Here is a 27475-nt window from a genome sequence, read left to right on the forward strand (position 1 = left end):
AAGCTTGGAATTAAAATAAAGAGGGTGATATGTATGGGTGGGGGCTGTTTTGGGGGGGGGGGCGGGGTCAGTGAGAGAGCTTTCTCCCTGTCAGGGGACCAGGGACATTAGTTTATCGCAGGTAGGTTCCCTCTCAAAAAGCAATTATCGAGGAACTGACAGACTCGTCACGCATATGATTGCAGCCCAACGCTGACCTCCTCAGGACACCAACATGCAGCCACCAAAGTATGAAGGAACCTGGGGTGTAGGGAGCGCCAAACAGTTTTCACTGTTTATCTTGCATTGCAAATATTTTTATAACCTCCTTTCCAAATCTAAAAATTATCTTGTTGAAATATAATTGCATAATTCTAAAACAAGAGATGATGTTTTTGCATTATGTTTTATTGTATATAACATTTTATTCTTGAATATTTATATAATATTTTTCTGATCTATTAATGAATCCCAGAAATAATACTCGGGTTGTAGTATTGTAGTTGTGATGTTGAATCCAGTGGAATAAACTGGGACACACATTTTTAGAGTTATAGCCCCATTTTCCAATGAAATAATTTCTACAAGAGCAACTCCTATTACTGAGAGGAGAACACAGACATTGCGATTTATTATTATTTATGGTCCCACGACTTGTTTATGTGCAACCATGTTTGGTGTGTGAGATGGAAATGTCATTATGCAAATGACATTGAATGTCCTTACTGAGGCTAAATAATTTTTGTATTGGACGATTAAACCTCATCTGTTATCGGTATGGGCTGTAGTGGGCTATTAAACAGTCCCAGCAGTATTTACTCCCAGTAATAGGAAAATGGGAAAAGAAAAGACAAAACAATTGCTGCAACTAGACTGTGATTGTCCTGTGGAAATTTATCTTATAGAGGTCCAGATAGCCATCTTGTTCAGCAGTCAGAAGTAAATAAGAGAAAATATATTCTCTCGTAGAGGCCCATTTGAATCAGTTTGCTTGAAATTAGCTCAATCTTATCAGAAATAAATTGGCAAGATTTCAGATACTATCAAAGGGGATTGGAAGCCAATAGACTCCAGGATAGGTTACACGTCATCCCTTACGCAGCTGGGGAGTCACATTTGTATCAGTGTTGATAGCTTATGAATTCCAAAATTGACAGAATTTACAGAAAAATGAGGATAATCCATCTTCCTTAGTGGCCTGTCAAAACCTGGTCATACTTCATAATCTTCAATTACCGCTGCTATTTTCAGACATTTACATGTCGGCATTACAGAGACGTGGAAATGAGGAAAGAAAGGGAGAGGGCTACAGAGAAAAAAAATACAGCTCTTTATGTGGCAGAGAATAAAGGAGAAAAAACAGAGCACGTTGGGGCTTTGAAGGCTTGAGAGAGAGAGAGAGAGAAAAAAAACTACTTTTTTTCTGCTCCATTGCTCTTAAGCAGAAGAATACATTGGTGTGTGTCCTTTAGTTTCAACTGATTTCTCTATTGGTTGCCACAGATAAATATCGGAGATTATTATGCTGTGATCTTGACATAAGGGTTATATAGACATACCTCTCAGAGAGTGTACCGTGCAGTGGGATGGTGTGGCAGTAAATCACTCTGCTCACACATCAGGGAGCAGAGATTGGTATAAATTGCGCAGGCCAGGGTCAGCCTGCAGTCACCTGTGTGATGAGTTTTGGTCGGTTCGAAGCCGGCTGGCTGATAGAGCTTGGCCACCCTGCGGCAGAAACTCTGCCCTGACATTGGAGCACACGTCTATAATCTGTGCTAACGAGTTTGATTAATCAGTCAATAGCTCCAGTGAGGCCCAGGCTTGTACTCGGCAGAGAGTGAAAGCAGGACCTGGTATCCTCTTCACCCCCACCACCTCCACCCCCTCCCCCATCCCCAAACACTAACCAAAATAGTAGCTTGTAAAGATCCACTTTGGACCTCACCACCATCACCCGCACTCCCCCCACCACCGCATCCCCACTAACAGCACTCGGTTTCCATTCCTCCTCAGACAGAGGGAAGGCGCTCCAGGTTAATCTCACTCAGAGGAATAATGGAGGGAGGGACATACCACCCTATCGATGACCATTCCTGTGATGAATGGTATCAGTAGCTGCTGTAACAGTACCTTACCTTTAATGCATTGGCCCTTTAAGACGGGGCTTGGAACCCTGGGGGACTCCGCCTCTGGCTCCGCCCCCAGGAAACGGTATATAAGATGAGGCTCACTCGGCAGCATGTGATGAGCACACTTCTTGGCTGCTGTTCAGTTCTCAGATGATTAAAGCCTTTGAATTCCTATCTTCTATCCTGTGTCGTAATTGAGGGTATCTCAATTTAATCATCTGACGCATCAAGATGGACAGCGCTCTAAAGCCGGAGAAACTCAACCTGGACGCTCGGTCGCCGGAAGCCTCGGAAATTTTTTTATATTGGCTGCGGTGTTTTGAGGACTATATTGACTCCTCAGCGACTGATGTCGACGGTGCTCACAAGCTGCGTTTACTACATGCCCGGGTGGGCCACCGACTCTCCTCCGCGATCGAGAACGCTGCAAATTACGAAGCTGCGGTCGAGATACTCACGAAACGCTTTGTGAAGCCGATTAATGAGGTACACGCCAGACATTTGCTCTCAACCTGCAGCCAGCGTTCCGGGGAAACTCTGGACGAGTACGTGGAGAGACTCACTGCGCTCGCGAGGAACTGCAACCATAAAGCAGTGATGGCAGAAGCCCACATGAACTTGCATATTCGCGATACCTTTGTATCAGGTCCCCGTACATCCGGCAGCAGCTCCTAGAAGATGGGGCAAAGGATCTCCAAGGCACGGTAACGCTTGCCTCTTCTCTAGAAACGGCCCACCGTAACCTCCATACATACTCCGCGGACCTTGTAAACCCCTCTCGATCCCCTCCAGACTCGGCCACGCTACAGGCCTGCGCCGCGCGGCGATCCACTCACTCTGGGGGTTCCCCGTGCTATTTCTTTGGGTAAGGTCAGCACCCACAGCAACGTTGCCCGGCCCGCTCCGCGATCTGCAACGACTGCGGGAAGAAAGGGCACTTCGCTAAAGTCTGCCTGGCTGGCCCCAAAGGCCACAAACAAAATCCTCACCAGGCCCAGAAATCAAGCTCCCGGTCTCACAGGCCCTGCAACGCGGGTGCGCGGCGGTCGGACACGGCCACTTCCGTCGCATCATCGACCTCGTGCAAGTCATGGGAGCGGCCATCTTGGTGGTGGCCATCTTCAAACCCCGACATGTGTGACCGACGGCGGCGGCCATTTTGTGAGTCTGACTTAACCGAGGACTCTGACTACACGCAACTAGGAGTGATCACGCTCGATCAATCGCGTCTGAAACACCTGCGGAACTCAATGATGCGGGTGCGAATCAACGGCCACGACACTCCCTGCCTATTCAACTCTGGGAGCACGGAGAGCTTTATCCATCCAGACGCGGTAAGGCGCTGCTCTCTGCGCACCCACTCCGCTCCCAAACTATCGCCCTCGCCTCTGGGTCCCATTCGGTACAAATCATGGGGTATTGCGTCGCTGACCTCGCAATTCAAGGCGCTGAATACACCCGTTTTAAACTTTACACCTTCCCTCAACTCTGCGCCCCCCTGCTGCTCGGTCTGGACTTTCAGTGCAGCCACCGGAGCCTGACACTGAAGTTCGGCGGACCCCTGCCCCCACTCATGGTATGCAGCCTGGCGACACTCAAAGTTGCGCAACCCCCCCTCTTCGCGAACCTCACTCCCGACTGTAAGCCCATCGCCACCAGGAGTCGCCGGTACTGTACCCAAGACATGACTTATCAAGTCAGATGTTCAGCGGCTACTAAAAGAGGGGGTCATGGAGGCCAGCAACAGCCCTTGGAGGGCTCAAGTATTGGTAGTCCGCTCCGGGGAAAAGCAACGAATGGTAGTGGATTATAGCCAGACCATAAACCGCTTTACGCAACTCGATGCTTACCCACTTCCCCGCATAGCAGAAATGGTGACTCACATCGCCCAGTATCGGGTATTCTCTAAGGTCGACCTAAAATCGGCCTATCATCAACTCCCTATCCGCCCAGAGGACCGCCCCTACACGGCGTTTGAAGCAGCCGGTCGGCTGTTGCACTTCCTCAGGGTCCCTTTTGGTGTCACAAACGGAGTCTCTGTTTTCCAGAGGGCGATGGATCAAATGGTGGACCAGTACGGCTTACGGGCTACCTTCCCGTACTTGGACAACGTCACCATCTGCGGCCATGACCAGCAGGACCACAATGCGAACCTGAGGAAGTTCCTCCAGACTGCCCGGCCCTCAACCTCACGGACAACAAAGAGAAATGCGTGTTCCACACAACCCGGCTAGCCATCGTGGAAAACGGGGTCCTAGGCCCAGACCCTGACCGCATGCATCCCCTTAAGGAACTCCCCCTCCCCCGTAGCCTCAAGGCACTCAAATGGTGCTTGGGGCTTTTCTCCTATTACGCCCAGTGGTCCCCAGATACGCGGACAAAGCCCGACCACTCATTAAGACCACGGTTCTTCCCCTGACGGCTGAGGCCCAGTTGGCTTTCAGCCGTATCAAGGCCGGCATCATCAAGGCCGCCATGCACGCTGTGGACAAAGCCATTCCCTTCCAAGTAGAAAGCGACGCATCAGACGTCGCCCTGGCTGCTACCCTCAACCAGGCGGGCAGACCAGTAGTGTTCTTCTCCCGAAACCTCACCGCCTCGGAAATTCGGCACTCTGCAGTCGAGAAGGAGGCACAAGCCATAGTGGAGGCCTTGCGGCACTGGAGGCACTACCTAGCCGGTAGGAGGTTCACCCTCGTCACCGACCAATGGCCGGTCGCCTTTATGTTCGATAACGCACAACGGGGCAAAATAAAGAATGACAAAATTCTGAGGTGGAGGATAGAGCTCTCCACCTATAGTACAATATTAAATATCGTCCAGGAAAGCTCAACGAGCCCCCAGGTGCCTTGTCCCGCGGCACGTGCGCCAACGCATAAAAAGACCGCCTGAGAGCCATCCACGATGACCTCTGCCACCCGGGGGTCACCCGGCTTGCCCACTTCATCAAGTCCCGCAACCTACCCTACTTCACAGAGGAGGTCAAGGCCATGACTAAGGCATGCCAGATCTGTGCAGAATGCAAACCGCAATTCTATCGACCAGACAGGGCCCACCTGATAAAGGCCTCTGGGCCCTTTGAGCGACTAAGTGTGGACTTCAAAGGGCCCCTTCCGTCCACCAACCGCAACATCTATTTCCTCACCGTGATCGATGAGTCCTCCCGCTTCCCTTTTGCTGTCCCCTGCCCCGATATGACCTCGGCCTCCGTGATCAAGGCACTGTACAGCATCTTCACACTGTTTGGTTTCCCCGCTTATATCCACAGCGACCGGGGTACATCCTTCATGAGCGATGAGCTGCGTCGATATCTGCTCAGCAAGGGCATCGCCTCGAGCAGAACGACGAGCCATAACCCGCGGGGAAACGGGCAAGTGGAGAGGGAGAATGCGACAGTTTGGAAGGCTTCTGGCCTTCTGGCCCTACGGTCATGGAGTCTCCCAATCGCCCGCTGGCAGTAGGTCCTACCCGATACCCTACATTCCATTAGGTCGCTCCTCTGTACGGCCACGAATGAGACCCCTCACAATCGTTTGTTTGTCTTCCCCAGGAAGTCCACCTCTGGGGTCTTGCTTCCACGTTGGCTGACGACTCCGGGACCAGTCCTCCTCCGGAGACACGTGAGGAGCCATAAAACAGATCCGCTAGTCGAGAGGGTCCAACTGCTACACGTGAACCCTCAATATGTCTACGTCTGGCACCCTCTGGCTCGCCCACCAACCCCAACGCTTTCCCCACCGACCCCCCCCCCCCTCCTACCGACGTTCCCCTCACCGCACCGACTCCCGACCCCAACAGCGCCCCCACCCATAGTGCCCCCTGTCCCCCCAGCCGGCGCCGGCACCGATCACCCTAGTCATCCCTGATACCACCCCCCGCTCCAAGGCGGGCAAAGGCTCAGTCAACCGTGCTCCCGGATATACCACCATCAAAACCGACCGTATCCACGGCACCAACACCGGAGTGGAGAAAGTCAGCACGAACGGTCAAACCACCCACAAGACTGAGCTTATAACTCCACTTCACCCCCGACGGACTATGTGTTTTTTTTAAAATAGGGGGTGAATGTGATGAATGGTATCAGTAGCTGCTGTAACGGTACCTTACCTTTAATGCATTGGCCCTTTAAGACCGGGCTTGGAATCCTGGGGGACTCCGCCTCTGGCTCCGCCCCAAGGAAACGGTATATAAGATGAGGCTCACTCGGCAGCATGTGATGAGCACACTTCTCGGCTGCTGTTCAGTTCTCAGATGATTAAAGCCTTTGAATTACCTATCCTCTCTCCTGTGTCGTAATTGAGGGTATCTCAATTCCCAAACTTGAATTTACCAACAGAAGGAAACAAAAGATAGAAAGTGAAGATTTCTAGTGTAGGTCAGATAGGCTTCAGATGGTTTCACGGGTCGGCGCAACATCGAGGGCCGAAGGGCCCGTACTGCGCTGTAGTGTTCTATGTTCTATGAACAGTGGAAAGGTTTATTACCGAGCCATAGTGACTGGGAGGCATTACTCATTAACTGGTTGACCCTACCCAATGAAGCTGATGCTAAAAACTGTTGAAAACCATAAATCTACAGAGTCGACTTGTCCACGAATCCATGCTCTTCAATGTTGTCTTTCCAAAACAAAATTAAAATGTGTTAAGTCTAAATGGCTAATGTTCTAGACCCGGAGGGAACCTGCCAGTGAGGGAACCCGGATCACTCTGAATTTCATCCCATTCACACTGTGAAGGGAGATGTTTCTGTCGCTCTCACCCCTCAGTCAGCTCTGGGAGTGTATGTGTGGGTATTACTGAGCTAACACACAAATTCCAGCACATCCCAGTCAGTGCGAAGGGGTGCCAGACTCATCTGAGCGAAAGGATAGGTTCTAAACTGGGTCTTAAAGGGACTCCAGATATCAGAGGGCTGTAGGCCTTCAATCCCAGATGTGATCAGTTATCTCACTGTGCCAAAGATTTCCAATCCCCTATTGGAGGATGTTTATTAAATTATATCTTCAGGCTTTTAAGTGATGTCCTGATAATTTGTCATTTCTGTAGCCACCCGTTCACCGCCTCCATTATTCAAATGATTCTATCCTTGGAATTTGAAATGCGGTTATTAGCCTTTGGAGTGGGCAACAATGTTGAGCAACTCAAAGGTTCCTGTGCAAGCTGTGCACAAGTTGGCACTTTAAGTTCCCATGTGCACTAGGCCATACAAGAAAATTTAAAGGGTCTGCGCAGTTAAACAAATCACCAGAGCTTTCAAAGAAAAAAAAAATCAGAGGTCATATTGGTGGGCAGCTAAGTGGCCAGAAATTCACAGTGGGAAGAGGGATCCCAGGCCTTCAGGCCCCTGCCTTTCATTGTTCCTGACTGATTAAATGATCAGGGACATCACTGGTGAAATAATCTTGCAGAGAAAAGTTTGTGTGAACATTTCAATGGCGTTTAAAAGTGAAACAAATGATGCCGTGGGGTGATTAGACATGTGCCTCAGGCCAGTCATAATTTGACAACAGCTCCTTGAAGCATCACTTCAATGTAGAGATGTCTGACATGAAAATCTAAGCTTTGTTCCCAGGGGCCCTTCCACTGTGAGCTACCAGCAGGAGCTGGTGCTCGAGGAAGTGGCAGGAATGTTTACGGATGAAAAATGTGCAATAGCATATTTTACAATCGAATTTGAGCAGGAGCTAAATGGAGGTCCTTGAGTTCATCTTGTGGGTTCCAGTTAATTTTGACCTTAAAGGGATAGGTGCCCGTGGAGTTGTTTTTATTAAGCAGTAATCAATTGTTGCAATTTACAAAGAATCTCCCTTAACCAACACATAGTTAATTCATTATAAAACAGACATGATTGCTACTTAAACGATTAGCATTAACTTATCGGTGCAAAGTTTTCTGTTTGCTGGTTAATCCAGTTAAACTCCTACTGATAACCAGTTTTATAAGAACACACGTATTCCTTTTTTTGGAAATACTTTTATTGTCATTTTAAACAATTTTTATATAAAGCATGCAACAACACAGAATAACAGCTTCACAGTAAGAGCCCCCCCCACCCCCACTTCCCCATACAACAAAATAACCTCATCACTAAACCCCCCCAGCCACCCTATCTGTGCACACCCCCGCCAAACAGCTAACAGTGACTAACTCTTTAAAGTACATTATTATAAAGGCTGCCATCTATGGTAAAACCCTTCCACCGACCCTCTCACGGTAAACCTGACCTTCTCGGGGCAGCAGGGTAGCATGGTGGTTAGCATAAATGCTTCACAGCTCCAGGGTCCCAGGTTCGATTCCTGGCTTGGGTCACTGTCTGTGTGGAGTCTGCACGTCCTCCCCCTGTGTGCGTGGGTTTCCTCCGGGTGCTCCGGTTTCCTCCCACAGTCCAAAGATGTGCGGGTTAGGTGGATTGGCCATGCTAAATTGCCCGTAGTGTCCTAATAAAAGTAAGGTTAAGGGAGGGGGGGGGTTGTTGGGTTACGGGTATAGGGTGGATACGTGGGTTTGAGTAGGGTGATCATGGCTCGGCACAACATTGAGGGCCGAAGGGCCTGTTCTGTGCTGTACTGTTCTATGTTCTCGAGGTGCAAAAACTCCATCAGGTCACCCAGCCATGTCGAGGCGCATGGTGTAGTCACCCTCCAGCCCAAAAGGATCCAACTCCTTGCCACAAGCGAGGTAAAGGCACCCGGCCAGATCTCCAGCACATCCGAAATATCGCCACCAGTAGGCAAGGCTCCAAGCCAATGCCCAGGATTGCCAACATAGGATCACAAAGGTCCTCCAGAAGCCCAACAGCTTTGAGCACGACCAGAACATGTGTGCATGATATGCCGGCCCCCTTGAACACTGATCTCATCTATCCTCCACCTCATTGAAAAACTGACTTATTCGAGCCATTGTGAGGTGTGCTCGAAAGAACATACTTATTCTACAAACATCAACTGGACTTCATTGCATCAATCAAGTGATGAACATATTTGACAGACTAAAAACTGTTCAGAGCATAATCCCCACATACTAGAAACATGCAATCCAGTTTCAGCGCAAATTTAGATGGTGGGGGTGGTGTCATTTTCAACTAGGCCATTGGGTAGTAACCAGCAGTTGATTTCCAAACATTGTATAGCATGCCCGACTTTGGTTACTTTGCAATAATTGGATGGGTTTTATAAAAGGCAGACGATCGGCTCCATAAGATTGCCATTCGGGAAGTAGTTGAAAGTGTCCTTTGTGGTTTGATCTCGTCATTAATTATAAATGAGTGAATTTATTTACAGTAAAATGATTTAAAAACCAGGGTCATGATTTTCTTGTGCCTTGCCTCAGAATAGTGATGTATAATGAATGCAAAATGGCGGAGGAATGGGTGCCAAACCTTTGCCCCGATCAGGACTGCAAACAAACATCCTCTACATCCTGTACCACACTGCCCCTGAAGAGGAGACTTTGAAGTAAATTGTACGCAAATAAATGCCTTAGACCTCTGCATTCTAACCTCCTTTAACAGGACCAGGGACAGTTCAGGATCTCTACAATTCAAATCTAAAATGGTTTTGTGGTTTCTGCACTTACTTGCAGAATGTGGCTAATTTTTTAGACCTAGGGAAGGAGTTGGCTATGTTCAGTGCGGCACAGATTTATTTTGAGGCGGTGGAGGTGGAAACCTTGAGCAGAATTTAATTTAACCCAGACAATTGCAGCAGGAAACATGGCAGCTGTGTGCACTTAATCAGGGGAGAGTCTCTAGGTGATGGAAAAACCTCCCGCTGTTGAGTGGAGGCACAAGAGAGTTCTTTCAGAGGGTTGGTGCAGACCCGATGGGCCGAATGGCTTCCTTCTGCACGATAGAAAACTCTCCTGCTGACTGCAGATTGTTAATTAGGTTCATTCAATGAGCCAGTTGACACCAATTATCCCTGAACCCACCAGAATTTAGTGATGGCTCAAGAGTTAAATAGGAGTTGTGTGGCTTTTCCATGCCTCCCGAAGGTCAACCAACAAACTGTTGGGTTTGCCAATGGTCTACTTTGGGGCCCCTTGTTACCAGGAAGTCTGTGCAAAATCAAGGGGCCTGGCATTGGCAAAGTAGGGTGCTGAAAGCCACCCGCCTACCCTTGCCTCGATTCCCCAGCCCCCCAACCCCCCCCCCCCCCCCCCCGTGGACACATTCCGCTCACCTGAGAGGAACTTCATTCAGTTGGGCCTCTCCCATGGAAACTATGCTGGTTTCTGCATGGTTCTCCAATTGGTGGGCGGGACTCAAGTCATAAAATCCTTACAGTGCAGAAGGAGGCCATTCGTCCCATCGGGTCTACACCAACCCTCTGAAAGGACACCCCCGAGTCAGGAACATTAAATTCCACTTTCGTGAAGTCCCCTTGACAGCAACTGATGAATTTGCCAGACCATCTCCTCAACTACAAACATTTCTTTCCCATGAAATAAGAATCCTAACCTCACTTCTAACACTTTGCCACCTGAGATAAAAATGGAAGTTTCTATCAATTCTACTCCCTCTTCCTATTCCCAGATCATCATTCTTCATACCCGTTCTTGTTTTCACTATATTTCTCCACTTATACCTTGGCATCATGATACCATCCTTTTACCAGCTCCCTCCATGGCAGACTGCGGGATCTGAACTCCTGCCTGAGTTGCATTTGTCAATTGAGTCATGGTCGAGCTCCACGTAGTCATTCGTGGAACATAGAATTATAAGATGAAGACCTTGGGCAAACAATTCACAGTTTCTGAAAACCTTTGATCAATTATAAATCTTAGCATTTTTCCCCCAGAATATGTTTAGATAATAATGCTGTTCCATTAGTTCTACAAATCTCTGGTTAGTCCTCAGCTGGCTGGGCACCACACTGTAGAAGGGATGACAAGGCCCTGGGTGGGGTGCAGAGGAGGTTTACCTGTGTGAGGAACTTCAGATATATGGAGAGATTGAAGAAGTTTGGATTGTTCTTGGAGCAAAGCTTGAGGAAGAACCTAATGCAGATATTCAAAATGATGAAAGGTTTTGATGGAGCAAGAAGATAGAACCTGTTTCCTCTGGGTCAGTAACCCGGGGGCGGCCTCTGATGTGGCCTGGCCCGCGATCGGGGCCCACCGATCGGCGGGCCGGCCTATCTGGCTGGCGGCCTCCTTTCTTCAGCGCCGGCCCCTGTCGTCCTGCGCCATGTTGCGTCAGGGCCGCGGGTTGAAGGAAGCCACTGCACACGCGTGCTTTGGTGCAGGTGCCACTGCATATGCGCGGATCCCGGAGTGCCCAGCTCGCGCCGGGATCAGCAGCTGGAGCGGCGTGAATCGATCCAATGCCGTGCTGGGCTGAGCCTGAGGCCGTGTTGACGCTATTGAGAAACGTGATGGCGTTTCCGACGGTGTCAACACTTAGCCTCAGGATCACAGAATCCCGCCCAGGGTATCCTGAATTCCTCTTCTTTCCGACCGACATGTTCCCTCGTACCTCCTTTATGTAAATGAAGTCACAGCAACAAATTCTGGGCTCAGCTCTTGGACCAGTGGAGAAGACCTCGTCCTTCAGTACGAGTGAAAAGTTCATATCTAGTGAACTTCCATAGAGTCTCACCTCTCTGATGTCAAATGCCCACAGGCAAAAAAAGTTGTGACTGGCTGAAATAAGTACCATCTGTAAAGTTGGTCATGCTGACTGGTTTGCACTTAGTCAGTCGGATAATTGAGACCATCGAGAAAAGAAAAGTTCCTGCCACTCGAAAAGCTATTTTTGTCCTTCGCTGCCCATTAGCAATCATCAACTTTACAGAGAAGGTTTAAGCCTTAACAAATCAGTTCAATAACTAACTTACCCACTGACATAGACTGCTGAACTGTCTTACAGTTTTAAATCTGCAAATGCTGTCTCTCTGTCACAGGCTTGGGTTTATATTTTGTTCCATTCCTATGGCTTGGCCAGTTTACCTCGGACTTTGTGAAAGATATTTTGAGGCCTGCCATTTGAGTTTCAATCCATGACGGTGGTCACTTGGAACAACTTTCACTTGGTGTCAATCTGCTGTCAGATAAATAAGCAGTGACTCCTTTGGTAGTGTTCAGATTTATTTTATCAATTGTGATTTTGTTGTGTGTTAGTTGTGGCTGAGTTGGCGATGCTCTTTCCTCGAGTCCAATATCCATAGAATCCCTACAGTGCAGAAGGAGGCAATTCGGTCTATTGAGTCTGCACTGACCCTCTGAAAGAGCACCCCACCTAGGTCCACTCCTCTGCCCTATCCCCATGATCATCCCCTAACCTGCATATATTTGGAGTCTAAGGGGCAATTTAGCATGGCCAATCCACCTAACATCCCACCCAGGCCCACTCGCCCTCCCCATCCCCATAACCCTGCAACCCCAACCTTTTGGACACAAAGGGGCAATTTAGCATGGCCAATCCACCTAACCTGCACATCTTTGGACTGTGGGAGGAAACTGGGGCATCCGGAGGAAACCCACGCACACACGGGGAGAATGTGCAAACTCCACATAGACAATCATCCAATGCTGGAATCGAACCAGAGTCCCTGGCGCGGTGAAGCAGTAGTGCTAACCACTGTGCCACCGTGCCGCCCTAGGCTATAGTGGAGGTTCAAAGTCCACTGCAGGTTTTGAACACAAAAATCAAGGCTGACACTCAAGTGCAGTGCCGCACTGTCGGATGTGCTGTCTTTTGGCTGAAGCATTAAGCTAAGGCCCTGTCTGCACTCTCAGGTGGATGTAAGCAATCCCATGGCATAACTTGAAAGAAAAGCAAGAGAATTGTCCCTGGTGGCTTGGACAACATTTATTCCCTAACCAGCATTGCAAAAACAGGTTATCTGGTTATTATCATCTTGCTGTTCGTGGGAGCTTGCTGTGTGTGAATTGGCTGCCACATTGCCTACATTGCAACAGTGATTATAATTCAAAAGTATTTAATTGGTTGTAAAGCTATTTGAGATGTCAGGTGAGCATGAATGGTGCTCGCTCTACAAATACAAGTCTTTGTTTCTACTTATGAGTTATATTTTGTTTTGGTTATTGGGTCTTGAAAGAAAGGAGTTGACTCTCCATTTGCTGCTCCTGACACGTGATTCAGTGTTTCTATCTGTTGATCAGCCTCGTCTTGAGCTAATCTTTTGTAGTTTCATCTCAGGGCACCCTGCCCATTGTACTTTACAGACGTTTGCAGAATTAGGAGGATGCTCTCGGTCCCTGTGCTCAGCCTGACCTGGATGTTCTACACTATCATTGCCACATAGATACCACATTGATAGCACCAGGGTTTGGAGTAAGTTGAGGGGGAAAGTGGTTGTGTCAGGGTTCTAATTGAAAAGAAGAGATGCAACCAGATACTCAACCTTTGGTGGGGGACCAAAGTACCTCTGTGTGTTATTGTTTAGTGCAATTAGGCTGCTGAGTTTGCCTACTTTACACCAGTGACCCACATGTCAAAAGTGCTTCGACTGTAAACCGCTTAGGACATGACGGTTGCCATATAAATGTAATTTCTTTCCTTTTCCTTGCAGCCCACAGCTATGAGGTAACATGCTGCATAATCACATCAGTAAAATTAACTGATTAAACATCATACATGTGCCTGGACATTCAGTGGGTAAATGTAGCATCCCTCCCACCTTACACAATGTGGTTCTGGGACTTGCAGACTGAGGAACTGGTCTCTGCTGAGTTTCTTGTCGACAAGAAGCCAAGCCCCGTCGCTACTTTCCCCCCATGATTTGCATTTTACCCCTTATGTATCACAGGTTCCTAGTTCATTCTAGTACAATATTGCTGGACTCTTAACAGCTAAACACTTAGGGCGGGATTCTCCGATCCCCTGCCGGGTCGGAGAATCCCCTGGGGGCGGCGCGAATCCCGCCCCGCCGCTCTTACGCCAGCTGCCATAATCACCGACGCCGGTTTTTTGGCGGGGATCATGCCACGGGGGATTCGACCCCAGGGGGTCCCCACGGAGGCCTGACCCGCGATCGGGGTCCACCGATATGCGGGCAGGCCTGTGCCGTGGGAACGCTCCTACCTTCTGTGCCGGCCCCTGTAGGGCTCCGCCATGGCTGGCCCTGCGCATGAGCCAGAATACGCCGGCCAGTCTGCGCATGCGCAGAACCACGTCGGTGGTTCTGCGTATTCGCCAACTCGCGCAGTCTCTTCGGCGCTGGCTGGTATGGCGCCAACCCCTCCAGCATTCACCTAGCCCCCAGAAGTGCGGAGAATTCCGCTACTTCCGGTTGGCCCGACGCCGGAGTGGTTCGTGCTGTTTTTGACGCCGCCGTCGGGCCAGAATGTGGCGTCTAGGGACTTTTCACAGTAACTTTATTGGGCAGCACGGTAGCCTTGTGGATAGCACAATGGCTTCACAGCTCCAGGGTCCCAGGTTCGATTCCGGCTTGGGTCACTGTCTGTGCGGAGTCTGCACATCCTCCCCGTGTCTGCGTGGGTTTCCTCCGGGTGCTCCGGTTTCCTCCCACAGTCCAAAGATGTGCAGGTTAGGTGGATTGGCCAGGATAAATTGCCCTTAGTGTCCAAAATTGCCCTTAGTGTTGGGTGGGGTTACTGGGTTATGGGGATAAGGTGGAGGTGTTGACCTTGGGTAGGGTGCTCTTTCCAAGAGCCGGTGCAGACTTGATGGGCCGAATGGCCTCCTTCTACATTGTAAATTCTATGATATCTCGCCGATTTCAGTGAATCCCGTTTGTAATGTTACTGGGTGTATATTGGAGAATAAAATGCCTGCGTGAGAAGTTACAAACAAGAAGATGTTTTTGTATTTTCAGAATGCAGAGTATTCCGCCATGGCATCACTGGCTGGGGGACTGGAAGATATGAAGTCGAGTCTAACAAATTCAGCTGACATAGGAGCCAGTGTCCCAGGGCCTCAGTCTTACCCCATTATAACAGGTAAACGGGTTTTCTCTTGCTATGAAGCGTGTCTTTGTTTCCAGGTGATTTTACAGCAGTGTTTTTCAGATATTATTAACTTTCTAAGAAAGATATTGCAGTACTACTGATCTGTCACTGCAGAAATTTGGGATAGTTGCTCCGTTCTGAAATGATCATTTCAGAACTAGGATTTTAACCCAGGTTCCCACCACCTCATAGGCTGCACTTATCCAGCTGTGTGTATTGAACTGGGCAGAGGTGCAGACAAATCCAGGTTGTCCACCCCAGAACACATCTTTTCAGTTAAATTTAAAAAAAAATAGTTTATGGGATGTGGACGTCACTGGCTAGACCAGCATTTATTGCCCATCCCTAGATACCCTTGAGAAGGTGGTGGTGAGCTGCCTTCTTGAACTGCTGCAGTCCCAGCGATGTAGGTACACCCACTGTGCTGTTCGGGATGGGATTCCAGGATTTTGCCCCAGCGACAGTGAAGGAACGGCGATATATTTACAAGTCAGGGTGGTGAGTGACTGAGGGGGGGGGGGGAACCCCCAGGTGGTGTGGTTCCCAGGTATTTGCTGCCCATGTCCATCAAAATGCTAGTAGTCGTGGGCTTCAAAGATGCTAGCCAAGAAATCTTCATGAGTTGTTTATATAAGATCTATGAAGCAGTTCTCGCCATGATAACCCATGCATGGGTGGACACAGTGATTGAAATTTTCCCTTGTCATTCTGCTGCTTCTTGAGGGGAAGGAGAAAGCAAGGGGAATCTAGAATTAGTGGACACAGTATAAAAATATGGGGTGGAATTCTCCTTAGCCGACGCAAAATTGTGTTCGGCGATCGGGCGGAGAATGGATTCTGACGATAACACCATGCCCTGCCCCCCCCAAAATGGCGTCATCGTGAAACGCCTTAGGTCCTACGCCTGCGTCGGCACATAGCTGTAGAAATGGAGAATTATGCCTATGGGGTCTCCCATTTAAGACTGAGGTGAGGAGGAATTTCTCCTCTCAGAAGGCTGTTAGTCTTTGGAATTCTCTTCCCCAGGGAACAGTGAAGGCTGGGTCATTTGAATAAATTCAAGGTTGCGTTGGACAGACCTTTGGTGTACAAGGGAAGCAAGGTTTATGGGCGGGGTGGGGGGGCAGACAGGAAAGTGAAGTTCAGGTACAATCAGACCAGCCATGACCTTATTGAATGGTGGAACAGGCTTGATGGGCTGAATGACCTCATCCTGCTCTATGATCTTATGATTTTATGAGGGGCTTTTGACAAATATAATTTAAAGTCACTTTTTTACACAGAGATACATATGTGGAATGAGCTGCCAGAGGAACAGGTTGAGGCAGGGACATTTAAAAAGCATTTTGACAGATCCATGGATAGGAAAGGTTTAGAGGGATATGGGCCAAATGCAGGCAAATGGGGTTAGTTTAGATGGGTGCTTTGGTTGGCATGGACCAGTTTGGGCCGTAGGGCCTGTCTCCGTGCCGTAAATTCTATGATTCTATGAAAACCACAAAACAGTGATCCTTACATCTTTTGGAAATGGGATTAATACGCAAAGGCAGAAAGACAAATGCATATTCATTTAGGTTGCCAAATCCCCAGGGTTTTCCTGGAATCTCTGGGATTTACAGATTAAACTCCCAGCTGGACACTGCTACAAGAAACCTAACAGAAAAATCACTGGGACATTTAAAAATATCTATTAAAAAAATTATTTGAACTGGATTATTCGGTAGTTAGAACAATTATCAGAGATGGGAAAATAGGCTGTTTGTCTGGGCTGGGCTATTGTAATTAGGAGGTCATGTGATGAAACCTCTAAGGTTTTGTAAAGTCAGAGTTGGAAATACAGCCGTGCACACATGATCCGAATTTTATCTAGGAAATGGAGGTCTCATCTGCCTGCTGGAGAGCCAGCGAGAGTCCTGGAGAGTAGTGGTAGCTGCTGGCATTGCACCCACCTGAGGTCTGGAATCAGCAAAGGAAGGATAGGGTTGCAGGGAGAATGGCGCTGGCTCGGGGGTTGGCAGACAGGGCATGGGGTGGCTTTCAGCTGGGACCCTCCTTCCCAATTCCATATCAGGCACTGAATGCCTTTTTAATGAGGACCATGATGTGGAGATGCCGGCGTTGGACTGGGGTGAGCACAGTAAGAAGTCTTACAACACCAGGTTAAAGTCCAACAGGTTTGTTTCAAACACGAGCTTTCGGAGCACGGCTCCTTCTTCACCTGAAGAAGGAGCCGTGCTCCGAAAGCTCGTGTTTGAAACAAACCTGTTGGACTTTAACCTGGTGTTGTAAGACTTCTTACTGTTTTTAATGAGGGGCGCACGTACATAGATACAGACAGAACATAGATACCCCCAACACACACAGCAAAGCAACACACACATACACACACATATGTGTACATACATATGCATACATACAAACACCATCCTAATGCACAGAGAGAGACACACTCAAACAGTACTCCACACACACACACATGCTTAGAAAGACATTGGGTAGCTACAAACCTATGCATAGTACTGAGGCAAAGACATGCAGGCAGTTAGACACACTGATGGACACCATTCCGTACACACACATACGCCAAAACACAAAAATATATATTTACATAGTGATAAACACAATCACATTGACATCAGTACAAACACACTCACATGCACACAAGCAGACACATAGAAAGACACTAAGGGTTGAATTCTCCCATTTTGTGAATAAGTCCCATGGCAGGTATGGGGATGTGGGGTGTTTGCTGCTGCGTTTACCAACGGGAATCCTACCCTATCATCTGGTTACAACCTAATTCATTATGCATCTGGGTTTTTTGCGCCATTATAATTAGGGTGCCGTATTGAAAAGATGGTCAACATCACTGACCCCACCATTAAAGGAAGAAGACGGATCTCCTGAAAAAAAAGATAGACTTTCAGGAACACTTTGAGGCTGTAAGATGGACCTGCTGAATGACACTGCACCGAGTAGATCCACCTGACGATGTTCCCTATGACCAGTGCTGTGATGTTCTGGGGCCCAGAGTTGCTGGTAACCTCATCCCGAACTCTGGAGGCAGATTGTTCATGTAGTAACGGCAAATTGGGTTGGGGGGGGGGGGGGGGGGGGGGGGGGGAGATTCCAGTCAGGCCGTCATTTACGCCCTTAAACAGGTTGACAGCCTCCGATGGGTTTTTTGATCCACCATCGCACTCATCAGTGGAAGATCCCATGGGAAATTAACGGCAGTAGGAAACCAATTTTTGGATTCCCACCAAATTCTCAACCCCCTGCCTGCCATTGAGCCCACCAACTAAGGCTTGGGAGAAATCTGCCCCAACCATACACACACAGACAGGTGCATCAAGACACGGAGACACTCATGTTCAGACACACACATTGATAAACACACACATAGACAGGCACACTTATAGACACACTTAAACACACATTTATGCATATACTCAAACACACACATATAAACACAGTTACACACTTTCACACACACACTTACACACACAAACAAATGCACACGCATTTACACACAGACATAGAACATAGAACATACAGTGCAGACGGAGGCCATTCGGACCATCGAGTCTGCACTGACCCACTTAAGCCCTCACTTCCACCCTATCCCTGTAACCCAAATACCCCTCCTAACATTTTTGGACACTAAGGGCAATTTAGCATGGCCAATCCACCTAACCTGCAAGTCATTGGACTGTGGGAGGAAACTGGAGCACTCGGAGGAAACACACGCAGGCACGGGGAGAACGTGCAGACTCCTTGCAGACAGTGACCCAGTGGGGAATCGAACTAGCACCCTGGCACTGTGAAGCCACAGCGGTAGCCACTTGTGCTACTGTGCTGCCCATACAGAACTACATTTTGGTGGAGGAAGCAAGGAGATCAAGTCAGGCCTGAGGTAGCAAAGGAGGTGGTGGGTGGAAGGGCCAGCAGGGTAGAACTGCCTCAGTCACTGGGACATCAGCCCAGTTGTGTTGAATGCAAGAACCTCAAACCATCACCCCCTCAGCCAATTAATTCTCCATGCTCCCTCATTACCCCATGATTTAGCCCTCTGATGCTCCTTCATGCCCTACTGGCCACGCTAAAATTGCCCCTTAGTGTCCAAACATTTGCAGGTTAGATGGGGTTGGGGGGGATATGGCAGGAGTGGGCCTAGGTAAGGTGCTCTTTCAGAGGGTTGGTGTACACTTGATGGGCCGAATGGCTTCCTTCTGTACTGTAGGGGGTCTATGGATTCAACATGTCCTCCATGCCCACTCCATGCCACCCATGTCCCTTTCATGCCCCATTGTACTCCCCCTTGCACCCTCCATATCCTCCATGTATCCATTGCCACTCACGCAGTATCCACTATGGGCAGGCCTCAGGAACCATGGGCGGAATTCTCTGATAATGGGGCTATGTCCCCACGCCTACAGGAAAAAGGGTGTGAATCTCTCTGGACTTTCATGGAGAAAGTCCAGAGTGATTCTCCATTTTGCAGGGGGCTAGTAGGGCTCCAGAGTGCACCTCGCAGCTCCGGCTACCAATAGGGGGCCCTGCACTTCTGGTCGCAGGTCCACGCATGTGCGTGGCGGCAAGCGGACCCACGCAACATGGCAAACCCACACCGCGGGCCGGCCCCGATAATATAGGCCCTCCCCGAGATTGCACGTGCCCGCCGATTGGTGGTCCCCAATCGCGTGCCTGGCCGTCCTGGAGGCCCCCCCGGTGACGGATCCCCCCGCCCCCCACCAGGGTGGCCGCGGGCTGAGTCCGCAGCTGGCACTCCGAGCTCCTGCCGGGTGGAACCATGAGTGAACCACGCCGGCAAGAACTCGGCCAGTTGTCAGCGGAGAATCGCCGCGGGGGCCTCTTTCAATGGCCCCCAACCGGCGCTGCGTCGACCGCACATGCCCGATTGGCGGCAATTCTCCATCCTCGGAGAATCGCGGGAGCTGCGTCGGACCTGATCGTGGGTCTGACGCGAATTCTCCACCCCTGCGCCGAGCCAGACTGCGGCGTGGAGGCTCGGAGAATCCCGGCCCATTCCTTTGAAATAGACTTTTTAAAAAAACTTCTAATAATCCAATTAACATCTTACTCAAGCAAACTTGATACTGAAAAAGAACAGTCAAAGAAACCATTCAAAAAAGTTAAACCCTTTCAGGTGGTCATTCTGTTGCAAAATCTCTATTCAGTTAACCACATTAACGACAGACAAACCTTTAATAACCTATTAGAATTGTCAATTAAGCTGTCTAAACAGTCCCCTGTTGAGATAAGTGTTTACAAAGCTTTTGAAACTAAGCCAAGCATTCAATATGACCCCAAAACAAACTCTCCCAAATGGAAACAATGAAGCCTATTGAAACTGACAAAACAAACAGCTGTGTTTTTTCAAAGCTACACCTGTCAATCAATGCAGTCCAGAAGGATGTCTCTTTTTCCCAAAAGAGGCAGCGCATTTTAATTACAGATTTTAAGTGCTGAGGACATTTCAATAATTTCAGATCATGAAGGTAGCGTCCCAACACAGTGTTCCCTTTTGTTTTGAATACATTAAAGCACTTTTCCCAACGGCAAAAGGTATTCGAATGCATCTAAGCACTTAAACAATGCTGATCAATGGTCACCTTCCCTTTACAAGCAAAGCCCTGTTAGCAATAATTGGAATAAAATCGTATCTAAGTTATGCTATAACTTTTAACTATTGAAACTGAAAGCGCTTTTGTTTTTGTATTTCAAAGACTGTCAGTGAAAGAATTCCATGTGTAACGGACTTTTTTTGGTTTGCCACTTGGGACTGGGATTACCTTGTGGCTCATGGGTTCCTTGTGTGGCTTATCAACCATATATACTGATGGAAGGGGCTCGACTCCACTCAGATTGCTGGGGGAGTGGGTGGGTTGGAGGGGGGGGGTTGAACTGCCCACCTGTATAATAGAGCCAGCAAAGCAGGAATGCTGTGTGCATGCAGGCTACTCATACCCTTATCCCATACTCAACTGGAATGGGGCAGGAATCCTGAAATCGGGTCCCGCCAGCCATGAGTCAGTCTGCCTTGGTAGAAATCTGGGCCACAATCATGTGGCAAAGAGAAAATTGGGCAAATTATGCGAAGAGTTGTCAAGTGCACTCACTGAGCTTGTGGATGGTGAGGGGACTATCACACCCCATGATGGATAGCCGAATCCAGAATCCACAATTACTGTACCAAATCACAACCGCAAAACCTCTAATAGACCCAGTGGTAGTGGCACGTGGGAATAATATACAAAGGAGTTTGATATTCTAGTCTGATTAAAATTTGATCAATACAAGGAGAACTTAAACGCTTGTGTAATAAAGGGACAGTCCATAAACAGGATTGAGACGATACATTCAACGATTCAAAGCAGATATTTGTTGTATTTTCAAAACATTTACTGTCTTGTTAAAACTATATTGCGTGTGCAGCAGGTACAGTGTGTGTTAAAATCAAATAATGACAGAAAAGCTAGGTTTTAATAAGTAGGTTTAAATGTCCCAAGCGTTTTGAATTTTGCACCTTTAAGTTACTCAGAAAGGGAACAGTTCAATCAGACTGTGGTGGCATTGGTTAGTGTCTCCATATTGCACTCTCAGCATCTGATGTGCCCTGAAACTCTATCTTCCTCCTGTTCAACCCACACTTCCTTTGCCCTAACATTGATGGCCATAAATTCAGTTGTCTACATCCCAGGCTCTGAAATTCCCCCCACCTCCTAAATCTTGCCTCTGCTGTTTACTCATAGACTCAGCTTTGACCAACTGTCCGAAGCTTTCTTCCTTTTTCCTGGTGTCTGTTTTCATTTGATTATGCTTCCCTATGCTACCGTGGGATATTTAACTGTTAATGACACTATGTAAATGTAAGTATTTGTTGCTGGTCTCTGATCAGTTCAGGCACGTTGCATTTGTTTCCAACGTGAAGGGAGAAAACCTGAGACAGATGCAAGGATGATGGTCTCGGACCTTTAACCTCTTTCGTGTTTCTAGAAAAACCACAATCCATTTGCCGGGGCTTAATAAGTGGTTGTTACCTGGTGCCTTGACTGATTGGCCAGTTACGATTATTATGGACTGTGCTAACAGCAGGCTTGTTGTCACAGATGTCAAAATGACAGACAGCTCGTTAAGAATCACTGACACAATATGTAAAAATGCATTTAAAATGCCACTTGTCGGGTTACCTGCATTATATTAGGGCAGCACGGTAGCATTAGGATAGCACAATCGCTTCACAGCTCCAGGGTCCCAGGTTCGATTCCGGCTTGGGTCACTGTCTGTGTGGAGTCTGCACATCCTCCCCGTGTGTGCATGGGTTTCCTCCGGGTGCTCCGGTTTCCTCCCACAGTCCAAAGATGTGCAGGTTAGGTGGATTGGCCATGCTAAATTGTCCTTAGTGTCCAAAATTGCCCTTAGTGTTGGGTGGGGTTACTGGGTTATGGGGATAGGGTGGAGGTGTTGACCTTGGGTAGGGTGCTCTTTCCAACAGCCGGTGCAGACTTGATGGGCCGAATGGCCTCCTTCTGCATTGTAAATTCTATGATATCGAGAGCCTCATTTACTTCAGTATTTTAGCCCAGTGAACTGCGTCTGGTACAACGCATGTAGCATAAATAGGAGATTTGAAAAAATATTTTGAGTTCTCTTTTTGAGAAGGAGCAAAAGTCCTTCATATAATTTGGGATAAAAGGAATGGGAAGGATGCATCATTTTCTTTGTGAATTTTGACCCTGAAGTGACATGAATGAGGAGTTTGTAAACAAAGGACTCGTAAGAAATCAGTTTCTTTGGTGGAAATATAAAATAGCCGCAATCCTTACTTACCTGCATCAATAAACCCTTTCATTACTCTTCAAGCAGCTAATGAGACTTCTAAGCAGTGGGTGAGTCAAAGAAACCAGATATGGAGAATCATGGCACAGGAAAGTCGGTACAAACGCTGATTTAGAGACTAGGCCCAGTAACGCAGCATCCTCATTGATTCTTGCTGGGAATGCGATCTCCCAAAATGAGTAAAGGAGATGACCAGGTTGTCAGCTTGCCCTGGAAAGAGTGAACTCATTGTTTGCGATCAGGAGGATCTGGCAGAGGTTTGCAAGAAGTCATGTAACTTAGAGAGGGCACAACCCCAAGAATATGGAATAGCAACAGAGGACATGACCCGTTATCAAAGAAAGCCTTGGCTGATAAAATTATGGGCCAAAGCTGTTGCATGACACAAAGGTAAGTAGGAAAGTAAACTTTGAAGAGGACATAAGAAGGCTACAAAAGGATACAGATAGGTCAGAGGAGTGGGAAAAGACCTGGCAAATGGAGTATAATATGGGAAAATGTGAGGCTGTCCATTTTGACAGGACAAATGAAAAAGAAGCATAACATCTAAATGGTGAGAGATTGCCGAGCCCTGAGATGCAGAGGGATCTGGTGTGTCCTAGTGCATGAATCGCGAATAAGGTTTGTATGCAGATACAGCAAGTAATTAACAAAGCTAATAGAACGTTATCTTTCATTGCGAGGAGAATTGAATGCAATTCAAATATGGAGGTTATGCTTTAGTTGTACAGGGCATTGGTGAGACCACATCTGGAGTACTGCGTATAGTATTGGTCTCCTTATTTAAGGAAAGATGTAAATGCATTGGAAGCAGTTTCTAGAAGGTTTACTAGATTAATCCCTGGAATGGGAGAGTTGTCGGATAAGGAAAGGTTGGACGATGTGATAACCCTCAGGAGGACAATGGGGAATCGCTGATTGATCTCATCGTGGGCTTCGTAGAATATGAGTTCCCGTGGTGAGCGGGCGGAGGCTCATCCCAGTTGGAACTTGTTTGTAGGACTTTTAAATGTAGCTCCCAGACCCGAACTGGCAATTCCCAATAGTCCTGGGCTGGGATATTTGTTTTGTGTGCCACAGTAGCAGCTTTATTTACAGTTTAAAATAGACCAGTTTGGCCTTTCACTCCACCTCGCCTGGATTGATTGCAGACAAGCTAGGCTTGTATCAGCTGGAGTTTAGAAGAGCAAGAGGTGACTTGATTGGAACATACAGGGCGTGATTCTCCCATATGGGGAGAAATCGTAAGGCTGGCGTCAAATCCGGGCGGGTTTGACGCCAGCCCCCCCCCTTCCCGACCGGGAACCGATTCTGGTCCCCGGTCGGGGCTAGCATGCCGACGCCGTAAACTCCGGCATCGCGGGCTTAATGAATTTCGTTAAGCCCGCTTGCCAGAGTTAGCGCCGGCTGACGGGCCCGCTGCCCGCGATCGGTGCCCACCGATCGCGGGCCCATGGCACCCTTGGCACGGCCGTGGTACTGCCGTGCCAATCGGTGCCATGGTTCCCGAGAACGGGACTTTACGGCCGTTTTTACGAACGGTCAGAGCAGGTGTGTTTTACGCTTGTAAAAACGGCCGTAAAGGCCTTGGAAATCGGCCCATCGGCCAGGAGAGAATCGCTGCTCGCCGTAAAAAAACGGCGGGCAGCGATTCGTGTCGGGAGGCGGGCGTGGGGGTGGGGAGAATAGCGGGAGGGCGTCAGACCAGCGCGTCCGTAAAAATTTACGCCGCCCGCTATTCTCCGAATTTTTGTGAGAGCGGAGAATTGCGCCCATAAGATCCTGAGGGGAACTGACAGGGTGGATGTGAAAAGGAATTTTCCTCTTGTGGGAGAATCTCGAACGAGGGGCCACGGTTTAAAATTAAGGGGCTGTCCATTTAAGACAGGTGTGGAAAAAAAATTATCTCGAAAGGTTGTGGGACTTTGGAACTCATTTCCTCAAAAAGTGGTTGAGGCAAAGTCTTTGAATACCTTTAAGGCAGAAGTAGATAGATGCATGATAAGCAAGCGAGTGAAAGGTTATGGGGGTAGGCAGGGGCGTGAGCTGAGGTTAAAATTAAATCATCCAAGACCTTACTGAATGGCTTGAGAGGCTGCGTGGCTCACTCCTGCTCTTAATTCATATGTTCGTATGTACACATAGTCAAATGGAAGGAATGGTGGACCAAATTAGGAGTAAAAATTTAAACAGGCCATGATAGAAAAGAAAATGCAGTATGTGAAGGAATCCCTATGGTTCTATGGGCTAAATCAACCTGTTTCTATCTGTTCTTATGTATAAAGCCAACGTAAACTGAGAACCAGAATAGATGATATGAGCAGAAACAACTCACCTGACATGAGGAAGCAATGGATGAATTATTTGGGGTGGAAACTATGGAAGATGTGTAGGAATCGGATACATTTGCAGAGAATCTGGAAAGTACCATAACAATCTCGACTATGAATTGAACTCTGAGCCACAGCAACTTTACAAGAGTGAGTTTGACAACATAGCCAAGTGGCCAGAACAATGGAAGATAAAGTGTAGTACAGAAAAAAAAAAGTGTGCACAGAAGAAAGAAAAATGGGCAACGTGTAGCCCATGTTGTGGGCAGCACGGTAGTATTGTGGTTAGCACAATTGCTTCACAGCTCCAGGGTCTGCACGTTCTCCCCATGTCAGCGTGGGTTTCCTCCGGGTGCTCCGGTTTCCTCCCACAGTCCAAAGATGTGCAGGTTAGGTGGACTGGCCATGCTAAATTGTCCTTAGTGTCCAAAATTGCCCTTAGTGTTGGGTGGGGTTACTGGGTTATGGGGATAGGGTGGAGGTGTGGACCTGGGTAGGGTGCTCTTTCCAAGAGCCGGTGCAGACTCGATGGGCCGAATGGCCTCCTTCTGCACTGTAAATTCTATGAATTCTATGGGATTCGGCATGTTATTGGATTAGCTGAGGATGAGTTGAAAGAAATTGAACAATCTGAGAGAGTCAATGCTCAATATGTTCAGCCAAAGCACAACAGCCAACTGGCCTTTATTGGAAAGGGGGTTGGAGTATAAAAGTCAGGAAGATCTCGTACAACTCTGCAGGGCATCGGTGAGATGGTGAGCATTGTGTACATTTGCAGTCTCTTGATTTAACGGTGGATGTGCTTGTTTTAATGGCAGTTCAGAGAGGTTTCAGCAGGTTGATTCCTGGGATGAATGGCTTGCCTTATGAGAATGGTGCGAGAAATGAGGGCCTGTAGTCATTGGAGTTTAGAAGAATGAGAGATGATCTCATTGATTCTGTGGGGGCTTGACAGAGTAGATGCTGAGAGGATGTTTCCCCTCATGAGGGAATCGTGAACTAGTGGTCACAATTTCAGAATAACGGGTCTCCCGTTCAGGACAGAACACACGCACACTAGAGCAGAATACTTTGGTGTAAAGGAAATAGGAGTATATCACTGAATGCTACTGGGCAAATTGTGGCGATGGATTAGGGATCACTTGGTAAACAGGGCACCTTCTGAACCATGGAAGGACTTTTTAGATCATAGAATTTACAGTGCAGAAGGAGACCATTCAGCCTATCGAGTTTGCACCGGCCCTTGGAAAGAGCACATGACTTAAGCCCACGTCTCCACTCCAATCCCGTAACCCAGGAACCCCAACTAACCCTTTGGACACTATGGGGCAATTTAGCAAGGCCAATCCACCTAATCTGCACATCTTTGGACTGTGGGAGGAAACTGGAGCACCCGGGGGAAACCCAGGCAGACATGGGGAGAACGTGCAAACGCGACAGTCACCCGAGGCCGGAATTGAACCCATGTCCCTGGAGCTGTGAGGCAGCAGTGCTAACCACTGTGCTGCTGAGCCACCCATGACTTTATTACTGGGACAGCATTCTAATCAACATGGAGGAGCATCGGGCCAATGCCCGATTTGTATCCACATCACTGGGCGGTTAACTTTGGATAAACTGGGCAGCATGTGGTGCAGTTGTTAGCACTGGGACTACAGCGCTGAGGACCTGGGTTCGAATCCTGGCCCTGGGTCACTATCCATATGGAGTTTGCAAATTTTCCCCATGTCTGCGTGGGTTTCACCCCCACAACCCAAAGATGTGCAGGTTAGGTGGATTGGCCACGCTAAATTGCCCCTTAATCGGAAAAGAAAATAATTGAGTACTTAAATTAAAAAAAAAAAACAACTTTGGATAAACCAAATCTGAAGCTACGCACCTGGCAACATCTGTGAATTCTACAGTAAACACTTCTTTTGGAGGGTGTCTCTGATGAAGGGTCACCACTCCTACCAGGGGTTCTGGATCTAAGCTGCTACAGGCAGTCATGGCTGGGTTCAGCAATCATCGGGAGGCCTCCGGTGAGGAGTCAGCAGTTTGCTCGATGCTCCAATGTTCAAAGCCCAGAGACATCAATGGACATCTTGAAGGAATACGTTCTAGCAGTGGCAAATGTAGAGTAGCACAGGGACATTCATACGAGCAGCAGTTGTGATTCATCACTTAGTTGTGGACAAGTGTCAGAAACCACAACCTCTGGGAACAGTGAATCCATTGTTGTTGCATCAAGTCCTTGATA

General features: G+C 48.2%; 1 protein-coding gene across 6 annotated transcripts in view; it reads left to right on the plus strand.

Moving 5' to 3' along the window:
- pax5 (paired box 5) overlaps positions 1-27475 on the plus strand; it is a 296155-nt gene that overhangs the window by 144877 nt on the left and 123803 nt on the right. For 5 of the 6 annotated variants that reach the window (XM_038804548.1, XM_038804546.1, XM_038804547.1 and 2 more), the window contains one exon: positions 14911-15034. The exons of the other annotated variant lie outside the window; for it this stretch is intronic. In XM_038804548.1, the coding sequence (XP_038660476.1) occupies positions 14911-15034 (124 nt within the window). The remainder of the gene's footprint in view (positions 1-14910; positions 15035-27475) is intronic. 6 annotated transcript variants of the gene reach the window in all.

This window comes from Scyliorhinus canicula, chromosome 8, assembly GCF_902713615.1.
Source record: "Scyliorhinus canicula chromosome 8, sScyCan1.1, whole genome shotgun sequence".
In the NCBI taxonomy this organism is placed as follows: domain Eukaryota; kingdom Metazoa; phylum Chordata; class Chondrichthyes; order Carcharhiniformes; family Scyliorhinidae; genus Scyliorhinus; species Scyliorhinus canicula.